Source organism: Argiope bruennichi, chromosome 3, assembly GCF_947563725.1.
Source record: "Argiope bruennichi chromosome 3, qqArgBrue1.1, whole genome shotgun sequence".
Lineage (NCBI taxonomy): Eukaryota > Metazoa > Arthropoda > Arachnida > Araneae > Araneidae > Argiope > Argiope bruennichi.
The window spans coordinates 33,726,603-33,740,069 of record NC_079153.1 but is presented as its reverse complement, the minus strand read 5'-3'; the positions used below and the strand labels follow the sequence as shown (position 1 = coordinate 33,740,069).

General features: G+C 29.9%; 1 protein-coding gene across 1 annotated transcript in view; it reads left to right on the top strand.

Moving 5' to 3' along the window:
* LOC129963050 (leishmanolysin-like peptidase) overlaps positions 1-13,467 on the top strand; it is a 299,490-nt gene that overhangs the window by 256,056 nt on the left and 29,967 nt on the right. The window contains exons 2-5 of the mRNA XM_056077072.1: positions 2,693-2,790; positions 5,671-5,701; positions 12,885-12,967; positions 13,064-13,181. Of these exons, the coding sequence (XP_055933047.1) occupies positions 2,693-2,790; positions 5,671-5,701; positions 12,885-12,967; positions 13,064-13,181 (330 nt within the window). The remainder of the gene's footprint in view (positions 1-2,692; positions 2,791-5,670; positions 5,702-12,884; positions 12,968-13,063; positions 13,182-13,467) is intronic.

The following is a 13,467-nucleotide window of genomic DNA, read 5'->3' as shown; positions in this document are numbered from 1 at the left end:
AGCGCACCGCAAGTCAGCGCTGAGAGAAATTCCTTTTCTCTACTAAGAAGCCGTCCAAAAGCTCATAACTCCTAGAACTAAAGAATCTAGTCTGTAGACGCTCTAAGCACTTCAGCAATTGTTGAGTATCTCAAAAATTCGAAGTCGGCCATGGTCTGGGGTGGAATTTGCTCAAGCGGCAAAACACCTCTGGTTTTTGTAGATGAGGGAGTTAAAATAAATCAAAAAAGTTTACCAGCGGGACATTTTAGAAGCTGTTGTGTTTCCGTGGGCCAAAACGCACTTCGGCCATGCAAAGTGGGGGTTTCAACAAGACTCCGCAGCTAACAAGGCTAAAAATGCACAAGAGTGATGAGAGGCGCATTTTCTATACGGGATATCATCTGGTGAGTAGGCACAATATTTGCCGAATCTCAATCCCATGGTTTCAGTGTATGGTCATTTTGGAGTCTAATGCGTTCACTTAACGACATAAAAGTTTGGGCTCTCTAAAGCAATGGCTTCGGTGAGAAGATAGATTAAAGGTAAAAGACTGGCGGCCGATTTCTGAAAATTTCACTAAACGTTTGCGCCTCTTCATCACTGCAAAAGGTGGTCACTTTGAAAACAAATAAATTTATTTATTAGTAAAAGTCTTCTCTTATTATTATTTGGTATATTTTGTTAATTTATTTATTTTAATCAAGTTATGTTAAAAAAATTGATTGTCGGGTTTTTCTGCTGCACTCTGTGGATACTCGCTTAATTATACTCATTTATTGTCCATTTAAATGCATTAATAAGTGTTTGCGTAACGACGAAATAAGCAAACTAAAGGAAGAGTTAATTAGATTTGCTTTTATAAATTGTTTGCAATATGCTACTTGCTTTTAGATGTCCTCTTACTACATTGCTTGTGACGATTTCCTCCATGATTCTCAAATGACTACCATTTCATTATTTCTTTATGTGTTGTTTCCTTTTATATATTGTACTCATTACAATAACCCCTTCTTCCTGTATACGAACACATTTTTGGAAGTGTGTCTGTCTGTCTGTGAACATGGTAACTCAAAAGGCTTTGAACTAGCGGTTTGAAACTTAGTATATAGACTAAGACCAAATTTTGTAGGTATTTATCAAATTTTGAAAGAAATCCATTCAGGTGAAGTCTGTCTGTCCTACTGTTTAAATACAAATGAATTCGATTACTTAAAACATAAAGACCTAGATAAATAAAATTTAATAATTTTAGCATCTAAAATGAAGACTCTTACCAAATTTTGAATCAAATGTGTCAAAGGATTTACCATCTGTTTATCTGTACTTTAACAAGTACACGCAATGACTTTAAATCAGTAAAATTCGGTATGTGATCGTGTAACTACAACTGTAGTTACATGTCAAATTTTGATTATTATCGGTCTGGAGAAAAAGGCATCCAAAATACATATTTGCTCGATAGATTCAATAAAAATGCCAGATTCGCGCCAAAGGTCTATATTCCGTAATTATTGTTTGCCAATGACATGCAAGGCATTCTCTGACTTATCTAAGGTCCGCAATGTTGTACGGGGTGCAGTATAAGACTTTTATTAGAGAACATGGAAGGAAGCTTTGGGGATGCCATTACCGCTGATTTTATCAAATCTTGATTTTGCCAAGAAATCAAGAAGTATACGTCCTACTTTACCTTCTGTGTCTTCTTAAAGGCTGCTTCGCTTATTTTCTATAGTAATTATTTTCTATAAAAATCTACTATCTGGTTCTTGTGATTGGAATCATCGGTTGCCACGCAGCAAAAACAGTCGTTGTACCACTTGCAAAGCGCAGCTGATAATCTATGAGGGATGGAGGGTTGTCACAATGGTGGTACGAACTGGTCATCGCGAGAAAGGACCGGCAATTAATTTTCTTTCTTAGTCTCTATTTAAAGAAGGACAAACGTTAAACTAATAGAACCTTCAAAGAAACTTTACCAAAGAACCTTATACCCCCGGGGGGGGCACCTCGAAATGAGGATGAGATGCTTCCGGCAAGGTGGTTGGATCTCACCACCCTGGAAGGTACACAAATAGGTGGGGGATCTGACTCCTCCCATCGATGACGGGACGTACTTCCTTCAGGGAGGGTTGTACCGTGGCCGGTGATGACCTTTAGGAGTCAACCACAGTTCCCGCCAGTATTGCTGTTGCGGCGGTCCGGTCATTCAGACTTATGGTTTAAATCCGTGTGCATTCGTGGCGGGTTAAGAGTCGGTTGACTTACCAAAGAACCTTTAGGAAATAGAATCCACAAGAAATCGTCACTAACTGATAAATTGGCTTCAAAATGACAAGTTTTGAACTAAAAGGAAGCTCTTTTAGTTCAAAAGATGAAGCGTATGTGAAAGAAAATTTGAGAAGCTTTGGATAAATCACTAAGAGGAGAAATAAAGTTATTATAAAGTGTACATATCTTCTTTAAATTTCTGAAAGTTATGGATTTCTTTTAGTTTCAGAAGTTGAAATTTGAAGGCCACAAAATTGTGTTTATTCTTGATAGTGTACAAGTTTTTATAACCATACGCGCATTGTCATAATTTATTGTTTAAATAAATCATGAGGTTTTTAATTCTTTTAATGCATTCGCTAATAAATGGTTCCATTAATTGTTTATTTCAGCTATTTCATTTCTTTTTAAAGTGTAGTTAACCAATTCTTTCTTCTTTCAGGTCCAACACGTCCATCTGGAACCACATCACATAGTTCGTAAAAGAAGTATTTCTCAACCTCTTAGAATAAAAGTATTTTATGATAAAAGTGTTTACAGGTTAGAAATAATTTCACTTTATTTTAGATCATTAATATGTTTGTCCGTGCACATACACATACATATACATTTAATATTTATAAATCAGTTTTTTTTCTATTTACATATGTGTTTGATTTTGATCGAAAACTCTATGATACATGATCATAAAAAAAAAAATGACCGCCCAGAGTTTTACAGCTTTTTTTTTCAGAAAGACGGATTAAAAACGAACTTTTAATTCTGTTTTCAAGCCAAACGATTTTATCAGAAAATCCTCAATTAACATTAACAGAAAACTGAATTCTTGTTTCATTATTATTAATATTTAAGTTACCCCAATTTACTGCAAAATTCCTTTTCAGCAAATGATAATTGTCAAAAGTTGCTACAGTATTTATTTCCAGCTATTCTTGTGTTTCTTTTTTCTGAAAGTAACCAAAATAATAAATAATAAATTAACAAAAAATTTGCGATCTATGCAAGAACAATTATAAAATATGTTTGCAAGAACAAACATATCGTTAAAAGTATCCATTGGCATTGCAGACGATTTATTTCCTTATGCAGATTGATATGAAAATTAGCATAAAAGGCAATAAATCCTGAACAATGAACAATATATCAAATATATTTACAAGAACAAATATAAAATACCAAATATTTTTTTAACTTGTCAAAGTTTTAAATTTTGTATTTTATTATTTGTGGTATCAAATCGAATTTTTGTTGTTGTTATAATTGGTGTTTGTAAAAGAAAATTAAAAAAAAATATTTATGATTTATTTTCATATTTATAGTATGAAATTTAAAGTATACACAGAAAAATTGCTGATCTCAAATTTCAAAAAGATCACGGACACCAGCAAATTATGTCTATATTTCTATTAATAGCAGTAGCTCTAATAAGAAACTTTCATTTTACTATATATTAAATGAACAAGTAAATACAAATAAAAATGAACGAAGAAAAGATTTTTTAAATATTGTTAAACCCATGACGAACAAGAATACGAACAAAGGCACATAAAAATTTCGGAAGAATATATATTGTTAAAAGTAACCAATAGCATTGCAGACGACGACGGAAATAAAAGTATTAGTGCAGTTTTTCCGATTAAATTTGTGTCTTTCATTTTTCATTTTGAGAAATACTTTTAAGTAATTTCTGCATTATTTTGTTCAATCCAAGTAAGTTCCATCTTTTCGAAATTTGTCTTTAAAGTTAACTTAAAATTGTGTGTCTTCGTAAAAATTAGTTTTATAATTAGAAAATCTTTTAGAAAATGAATCTAAAGGAAAAATTTTAATTACTCCCACATATCAAAACTGCATTTATAAATTAATACATCCTAGAACATCTGCTTTGAGGAAACAAAAACAGAACATTTCATATACAAACTTTTTTTTAATACATTAATATCACAACACGCGCTCAACTGTCGTCGACAGATGCTAAGATAAACTCAGCAAATTGTGTACCACCTTTCATTATTACCAGCCTCTTCGCATACTTTCTCTTTTGGCTGTAATTTTTAGAAGAAAAGTTTTCATTTTTCTGACGCGATAATGAAAAAACTTTTTTTGAAGCTCCAAACCAGACATTCCTTGGTGACGTAAATTCGGGTTTTTCTGTTCTTTTAATTGCTGCGTTTTCTGTAGGAAATATTCAGTTATTGTCTGCTGAATGTATTCTTTAGTTGTTTGAAAAGGAAAAATTATCATCGTATTCTGAGGATGTAATGTTTTACGCAAACACGAATTTAAATTTTCATGTCTGGGAAGAAATTTTTAATTAGGTGTGTTCAAAAATGGTATTTTTGTAAGCTTCAGAATGTTTTGTTTTTATATAATCATATGCTCTTTTATTTAGGGAAAGATTTGGAAGCATGTGTATATAAGGTAAACTGTTTATGAAATAATGTTTTAGTCTAATATTTCAACGTCTTTTTTATAAAGTTCTGCAATCATCAATAAGTAAATAAAATTTTCTTTTTTTCATTCAGATATATTTAGAGAAATTTTAAACTGAAAAATTCTTAAAATTTATATAAATGTTTGCGATCATCTTTCAAATGATTATTGTTAATGATCGAATTGGGATTATGTACTACAGTCTTCAATTCTCTTATTTGTATACCCTAATCTATTTATGAATATGAATTGTGTCAAGTGGTGCATTGTAAATAAAAAATGGAAATGTGTTTGTTAATATATGAATACGGCAGTCTTATTTATATTCCTTTACCCCTGTAATTTATTTGAGAATATAAACATGTTTATTGCATCTTTTCATAAGTACATATGCATAATTAAGATCATATTATACCGGAACACGAATTCCCTCTTTTATCATCCAGATAGTAATTTTGGATTAATTTGATTTAATTTTGTTGCAAAATAGAAAGATATATCACAGTCAATACCATTATGATTTGAAAAGAAATAATAAAATTATTAACAACTAAGCGTCAAAAACATTGGCTCATTTTTTTAGGTGTTCACAATATTTTTCCTTTCCTGCTTATATTTTTATGAGGTTTTGCTTTAGCATTCTTTTGTGTTTTTGACGCTCAACAAAACACGTTTTATTGATTATTTACTATCATTTTTTTTGCATTTCCTCGAATTAAAAATTTCTTTTCATTTTATTTATTCAATTTCAATTCTGTGCTCAGAACTATAACTTTTCTATAAAATCCATGACAATGAAAATCGACATTAGTTAAATTGAATTAAGTTTTCATGTTTTCATACTGTTTTATCACAATATAATGAATCCGCTGGAAACTTTAGTTTAACCGTTATTTTTATATCACATTTTTTTTTTTTTTGCCTTATTACCAAAGCTTAAAAAATAGTCTATTTTGTTCACTAATTAATATTTTATTTCCTTTGCAGGTTACCTCCTGAAAAATTTGAAGTGATAAATGTAAGTTCTTATTCAAAATGTTTTATTTTTCTCATGATGATAATAAAAATAGCACTATTCTTTTCAGGTAAAAGGCTGGTGTCATTACCATTCTTTATTCACTTTGCGTCTTGTTTTATTAAAAATTGTTAATATTTTGTAATAATATCTTTTATTAGCCTCGGATTCACTGCCTTACTTTCTTTATCAGCGCTCATTGCATTTTATATTCTGAGAAAAAATTTTTTATATACATTCATTTAATCCAAAAATTTGATGGTGAAATTAGATTGATTGTTCTGTTGTGAGATAAACACAGCAGTATTAATTCAATTCAGTTGCGCAATTGGGAATGAATCACTGTCTTGTGGCTCGGAAGTTCAATATCTAAAATTGTACCTATGTGCATGTATCATGCTCTGTAAAAATTAAATGACTCCATATCTTTACTCAAAAGATTACTTAATAGGATTGATTCATTTGGAAAAATGCAGCATTAGAATATTTTTGGAATGTTTTGTGGAAACAGTTGCAACTTTAGAATTCTTGTTTAGAATGTGACTCTTTGTTGCAGAATTGGCTACTTACTTCTATTTTGTTCATCATTTCATACAATCTGTAATCATTAATGCAATAATTAAATTTAAGCCTAATACACTTATCTGTACAAAATAAATGGGTGTATCAGCAGAAGTAATATCCTATTTTTCAAAATTGAATACATTTTTATAACATTATAAATACAGTAAATAATAAATATAATATGAATATAAATACAGTAAATCCTCGATTATACGCTTTGCGAATAATTCTCAAATGTTAATAAAAAAAAGCTTTTGCCACTGATAAAAGAGTTAGAAATAAATAAAGGAAAAAAAAGATCAAGTTTGTACAAAAAGCATTTAAGACATTTTCGTGATGGTTTTTATTGTTATTCGGTCATTTGCGGACTACCTTTTTTTTTTTTTTTTGCTGTCTAACAAAATTATATTTATCATCAAGTTTGCTTACTTATAAAATAATATTACTTGATCTTTAAGGATTTCACAACACCTCTTGTTGGTTGGTCTCTTTGAATTTCCCGAGTTTTTTTTTTTTTTTTTTTTTTTTTTTTTTTGTCTTTGTTGTGGTTTTCTGAAAGTCCCCCTTCCCCTATTTATTTCATTATTCTTCTGATGTCTTTAAAAATATTAAAAAAAATGTCATATTTAGTTTATAAATGACACTATGAAAGTAGAAGATAGTGTCCTGTACCATGGATACTCGCTTAATGGGAGGGATAAATTTATCATATATAACCGTAACTATTTACAATTAATCAAATATATAGATCATTTTTCTCTTAAAACATAGTATATATTCTGAATTAGATAAAATAGACAATGAATCAAATAAATGAGAAATCGATTTCTTAAAAGTTTATTTCATTTTTTATGCATTTGTTTCAATTCCTTAATGATTGCCTCTTTTTTATCTGTTATTTTATAGCGGGTTCGGTGAAAAAGCAAACGAACTGTGAAATCATTCATATTCGAGATTTCATTTGATTTTTCGCCATTGGGTGTTTTAAAATTATCTTTTTTTATCATTCTGTGTGGCATAGGAATTTTTTTGGTGTTTGGTGAAAATGGAATTATTAATCAGACGATATTTTTATTTCTTCTGAAAAAAAAAAGAATCGAATGAAATATTTATAAACCAAATGACATATTTCTTATTCTTAATTTGTTCACATCTTTTTTATTTCTATATGCTGTTCTTTGAATTACAAATTTTAATAATAAATGCGCGTGTGACATATATCATGTAAACATGTTTCAATTCCATTCTGTTCTGCTGGAAATTTATTTTTAAATTTGTGGCATCAATGGATTCCATTCAGAAATAGATAATAATGACAATATTTTAAAATAGGAAATTGAATTCCATATGAAAGCAATTAGAATTGTCTGCAAAACTAATCTTTCAACATTATTTTCTTATTAACCATAATGGATATGAATGACGCTTTATGAATTGCTAATTCTATACTTCATCTTTAATGTATTAGATTAATACTGGTATAATACTATAAATAGATTTCATTATTCTTGGCAAAATACAGTTGACGATTAGATTATTGATTATGTAGTTTTGTCATACTTATTGCACTATATATAGCTGCAGTCTGATATTTTACTGCAGGATAGCAAATGTAGAAAGAAGGTGCTTTAGGATAATGTTAGGATATTAGATTCTCTGAAAATGTGAAGCTAGTTTATTGAATTATCTAAGTGTGATTTTTCCTGCAAATGGATTTAAGTTATGTCACGATGTTTTTGGTAGATGTTCTTAGTGTTTTTGTCACTTTATGGAGAAATAATTCTTTCAAAATATATTATAAGATGTGACAATTATTTCACTAACTAACCGCCTTTGGCGACCAGCCGGTTCGCCAATCTTAATGCACGTTAAAATTTTAATAATTAAATATTTTATGGAACTCCCATTTTAATTGCTTCTTCATTAAAATATTTTAAAACTTCAAATTTTAATAGTCATATAATTTACTCATAATATTATAAAGGCCTTCAGCTATAACGTAATATGTATCTAATTTTCTGTTAGCTCCCGTAGAATTTATGCTTTAAATTAAAGTGGAAATAATTAAACTGCAATAAATACAATATTTTTTTTACTGAAACAAATCATTTTTTTTTTTAAATATGAGTACTGAAAACAGAGTCGCTGAGTATTTAAACATTATGGGCACTAAAGAATATATTTTTTTAATTTATATAATATCTCAAGAAGTTTTCGACAAAATTTTCTCGCATTCATCATGAACAGATCGATTCATTAACAATGTTTAGTTTTAAATGCATCAAACCTAAAAAAATAAACAGAATCGCTTGAAATAACCTGTCGAAAACATATTAAACCTTCAAAACCAAGTCTGTATCCGTTGAAAATAGTTGTCAACAATCAGAGCACAATGCGCATGTGTGAATTTTCAACGCCAATTATGGTAACGCAGACTCGTGAATTTTCTACTCCAGTTGGGGTAACGCTATGCAGATTAGAAATTTTTAATTTCCTTTATTTTTTTTAATTTTAATTCAAAAGTACTTCAGAATGAATCTGAAAGATCGATAAATTAACAATGTTTAATTTTAAATGCATCAAACATTAAGAAAATAAACAGAATCCTTTGAAATAATCTGCCGAAAATTTCTGAAGCCTATCCTCTTTTGCGTGGGACAAAAAACTGAAGCCTTACTGATTTGGGGAAATGAAGATTTTTTTGGCGGGAAAGTTAGTTTTTAATTAATAATTTAAATTCTAATTAAAAAATTCAGAAAAAGGGACCCCAGGTGCACATTCCCGACCTCCAAGGTATGCATGTGCCAAATTTGGTAGCTGTAGGTCGAACGGTCTGGCCTGTAGAGCGCCAACACACGCACACACACACATTGAGCTTTATATAAGTACTAGCCGCCTTTGGCGACCAGCCGGTTCGCCAATCTTAATGTTCGTTAAAATTTTAATAATTAAATATTTTATGCAATTCCAACTTTAATAGATTCTTCAGCAAAATATTTTAAAACTTCAAATTTTGATAGTCATATAATTCACTCATAATATTATAAAGGCCTTCAGTCATAACGTGATATGTATCTCTCTAATTTTCTGTTACCCCTCGTAGAATTTATGCTTTAAATTAAAGTGTAAATGATTCATCTGCAATTAATATAATAATATTTTTTACTGAAACAAAGCATTTTTTTAAATAATATGATTACTGATAATAGAGTCACTGAGCGTTTAAACTTTATGGGCACTAAAGAATATCTTTCTTAATTTATGTAATATCTCAAGAATTTGTCAACAAAATTTTCTCAGATTCATCATGAACAGATCGATTCATTAACAATGTTTACTTTTAAATGCATCAAACTAAGAAAATGAAACGAATCGTTTAAAATAATCGGTCTAAAACAGGTTTAAAAAAAACTACTTAAAAAACGATGTACTTAAAACTATAAGCATATACAAAAAATATATAACTAACATAAATACAATTTACTTACAAAAGCATGTAACTAACCTAAAAATAATTTAAATCATCTGTTGAAAGTGGTTGCCATGACAACAATCAGAACAATGCGCATGCGTGAATTTTCTTCGGAAACTTCTTTTCCTTTTCCAGCTGTGTTGCCATAGAAACCGGCGCACAGCTGTTTACACGTTTATGTTTATCTATTCAGATTTTATAACATCTAATCAGAGTAACGGTGAATATCAGTGTGTTCGTGTTCGTCAATAAATGTTAATTTTTTTAATAACATGATTAACGAAAACAGAGTCACTGAGCATTTAAACCTTATGGGAACTAAAAAATATCTTTCTTAATTTATGTAATATCTCAAGAATTTGTCGACCAATCGGTTCGCCAATCTTAATGTTCGCTAAAATTTTTATATTTAAATATTTTATGCAATTCCTACTTTAATAGCTTCTTCATCAAAATATTTTAAAACTTCAAATTTTGATAGTCATATAATTCACTCATAATATTATAAAGGCCTTCAGTCATAACGTAATATGTATCCCTCTAATTTTCTGTTAGCACCCGTAGAATTTATGTTTTAAATTAAAGTGGAAAGAATTAATCTGCAATTAATATAATAATATTTTTTACTGAAACAAAGAATTTTTTTATAATCTGATTAATGAAAATAGAGTCACTCAGCGTTTAAACTTTATGGGCACTAAAGAATATCTTTTTCAATTTACGTATTATCTCAAGAATTTGTCAACAAAATTTTCTTAGATTCATCATGAGCAGATCGATTCATTAACAATGTTTACTTTTAAATGCATCAAACTAAGAAAATGAAACGAATCGTTTAAAATAGACGGTTTAAAACAGGTTTTAAAAAACTACTTAAAAAACGATGCACTTAAAACTATAAGCATATACAAAAAATATATAACTAACATAAATACATTTTAATTACAAAAACATGCAACGAACCTAAAAAAAATTTAAATCCAGTCCGCATCAGTTGATAATAATTCGTCAACACAATGCGGAATTCAGAACACAAAGCGCATGCGTGAATTTTCAACGCCAGTTACGTAACGCAAATACGTGATTATTTTTTCTACGCCAGTTGGGGTAACGCTATGCGGATTAGAAATTTTTAATTTCCTTTATTCTGTTTTATACTAATTCAAAAGTACTTCAGAATGAATCTGAAGGATCGATTAATTAACAATGTTTAATTTTAAATGCATCAAACATTAAGAAAATAAACAGAATCGTTTGAAATAATCCGCCGAAAAATACTAACCCTAGCCTCATTACTGTTGGGAGAAAAAAAACACGGAAGCCTTACTCGTTTGGCGGTGGCGAAAATGGAAGATTTTTTTGGCGGAAAAGTTGGCGGTGAGGAAAATGGAAGATTTTTTTGGCGGGAAAGTTAGTTTTTAATTAATAATTAAAATTCTAATTAAAATTTCAAAAAAAGGGACCCCAGGTGCACATTCCCGACCTCTAAGGTATACATGTACCAAATTTGATAGCTGTATGTCAAATGACCTGGCCTGTAGAGCGCCAACACACACACACACACACACACACATTGAGCTTTATTATAAGTATAGATAGATTATGATGTTTTATTTTATACAACATTTTTGGAAAATATCCGTCTGTCTGGTTGTCTGTGACAAAGATAATTTTAAAAAAATTTTTGAACTAGACAGAGGAAAGTTGGTCTACATTACATTACACCAAATTTATAGATTTCTATTAAATTTTGAGCAAAATCCTTTCAGAGGAAATCTCTACCCGATGTCGGAGTATAAGTAAATATGATAGCTACAAAACGAATAGAATTAGATGAATAAATTTCGGTGCACGGATTTCGCATCTATAGTGTACATACTTATTAAATTTTGAACCAAATCCAAGAAGGGGTGGATTGTCTGTCGGTTTGTACTTTTAGAAACATGTAAACACGATCATTCAAAAACGCTAAGACATAAATATATCAAATTTGGTGTAGGATTTTGCGACGGCAAGTGTAGCTCTATGTCCGAATTTTATTCTAATCGGTTGGAGAAAACGCGCCTGTAACTCAAATTCGATTTTCGAATGTTATTAACTACATACTAAGGATTAATCGCCAAAAATATCGTCAAGAATTACATGATAGATTCAACAAAACGCTAAATTAGCACCAAATTTGTTACGCTAATATTTGATATGCCAGCGCCATGTAATCCGTTCTTTGGAATATCACCTTTATCAGTGAGTATGCGAGAGAGTATTTGGAAGACTATACCCATTTGTTTTGTTTGTATTGAGATTAAAATTGAAAGAAATCCTTGCATTAACAACGAATTTGACATATACTACGATAATTTTTACTTTCTTGTATGCGAAAATGTAGAAATGTTTTTTGCAATCGCTAAAAAATTCGAACTCGAAATTTTCATGAATCTTCACGTATCAGATATCTCTGAATATTAAAAACATATTTTTGGCATTATATCCCTTCTCTCTGTGAACACAATAACTAAAAAATGCTTTTAACTGGGCAGATGAAATTTGGTATATGGACTTAAGACTAGTTGGTAGATTTCTATTCAATTTTAAACAAAATCCATTCTCAGAAAGTCTGTCGATTTAGCTGTTCGATTACAAGTGAACTGGGTAGCTACAAAATGCAACACCCTAAATAAATAAAATTTTGTACACAGGTTTGGCATATCCAATATAGATTTTTATCAAATTTTGAATCAAATCTGTTATACGGTTGACCATCTGTCGGTCTGTATCTTAGCATGCATGTAAATGCACTAATTCATAAACGACATGATTTAAATCAATGAAATTCGCTATATTATCATGTGACTACAACTGCATTCATTGTCAAAGATCTATATTTCCCAAAGATATCCCAAAGATCTATATTTTGTTATTGTCTTTCTCAAATACCATTCATGCTGTCGCGGCTTTATCCAGTATCCACAATTTTATGTCGTGGAAAAGGGGATTAAAAGATATATTGGAGTGTACACGAGAAAGTTTGGAGAAGACCATTCCCGCTGGTTGCATTTTAATAATTCTGCTTTATTATTATAATTTTATTATTTCTTTGTTATTCAGAGATTATAATTATGTTTTTGATGCCATGGTAATTTTATTTTCCAGAACACAATCTTGCCTCAAGCTTTAGAATATTGGGAAAGAACACTTTTAGTTAGGCCTATGGTAGTACCTATTAGATTAAATAGGTAAGTAATGTGATAACTGTTTACCATAAAATCGATGGAATTAATCTTAAAGAGACAGGTGTTATTTAAAATGTAATTAATATTCTTCCTTTGCAGAAAATGCCCTAACAACCAAGCCTTTTTTCCAGTCAATGTCTCCGAGCAGCACTGTAAGGAGCGTTGTGAGAACGTGACGACATGCGGTGAAGTTGTCGTTCCTGAGGAACATTTAGAGGTAAGAGAACAGATAACTATCTATGAGACCGGAAATGCAGTTACAGTTTTAAATGCATTTATTTATTTTTTTATAAAAAAGTATTTCATTTAGTAATGTTTTTTAATACATTAAAATTTTCGTTTTTACATTACAAAATACATTCTAATTTCGTTTGCTTTTTATTTGAGTGATTACCAATAGATCTATTTGTTATGTTTATTAAAAATTTCATAATATAAGTAGCTGCAAACGATTTTATTGTCGTTTGCTTATTTTGTTTCTTTTCAATTGATCCAGTAACTTT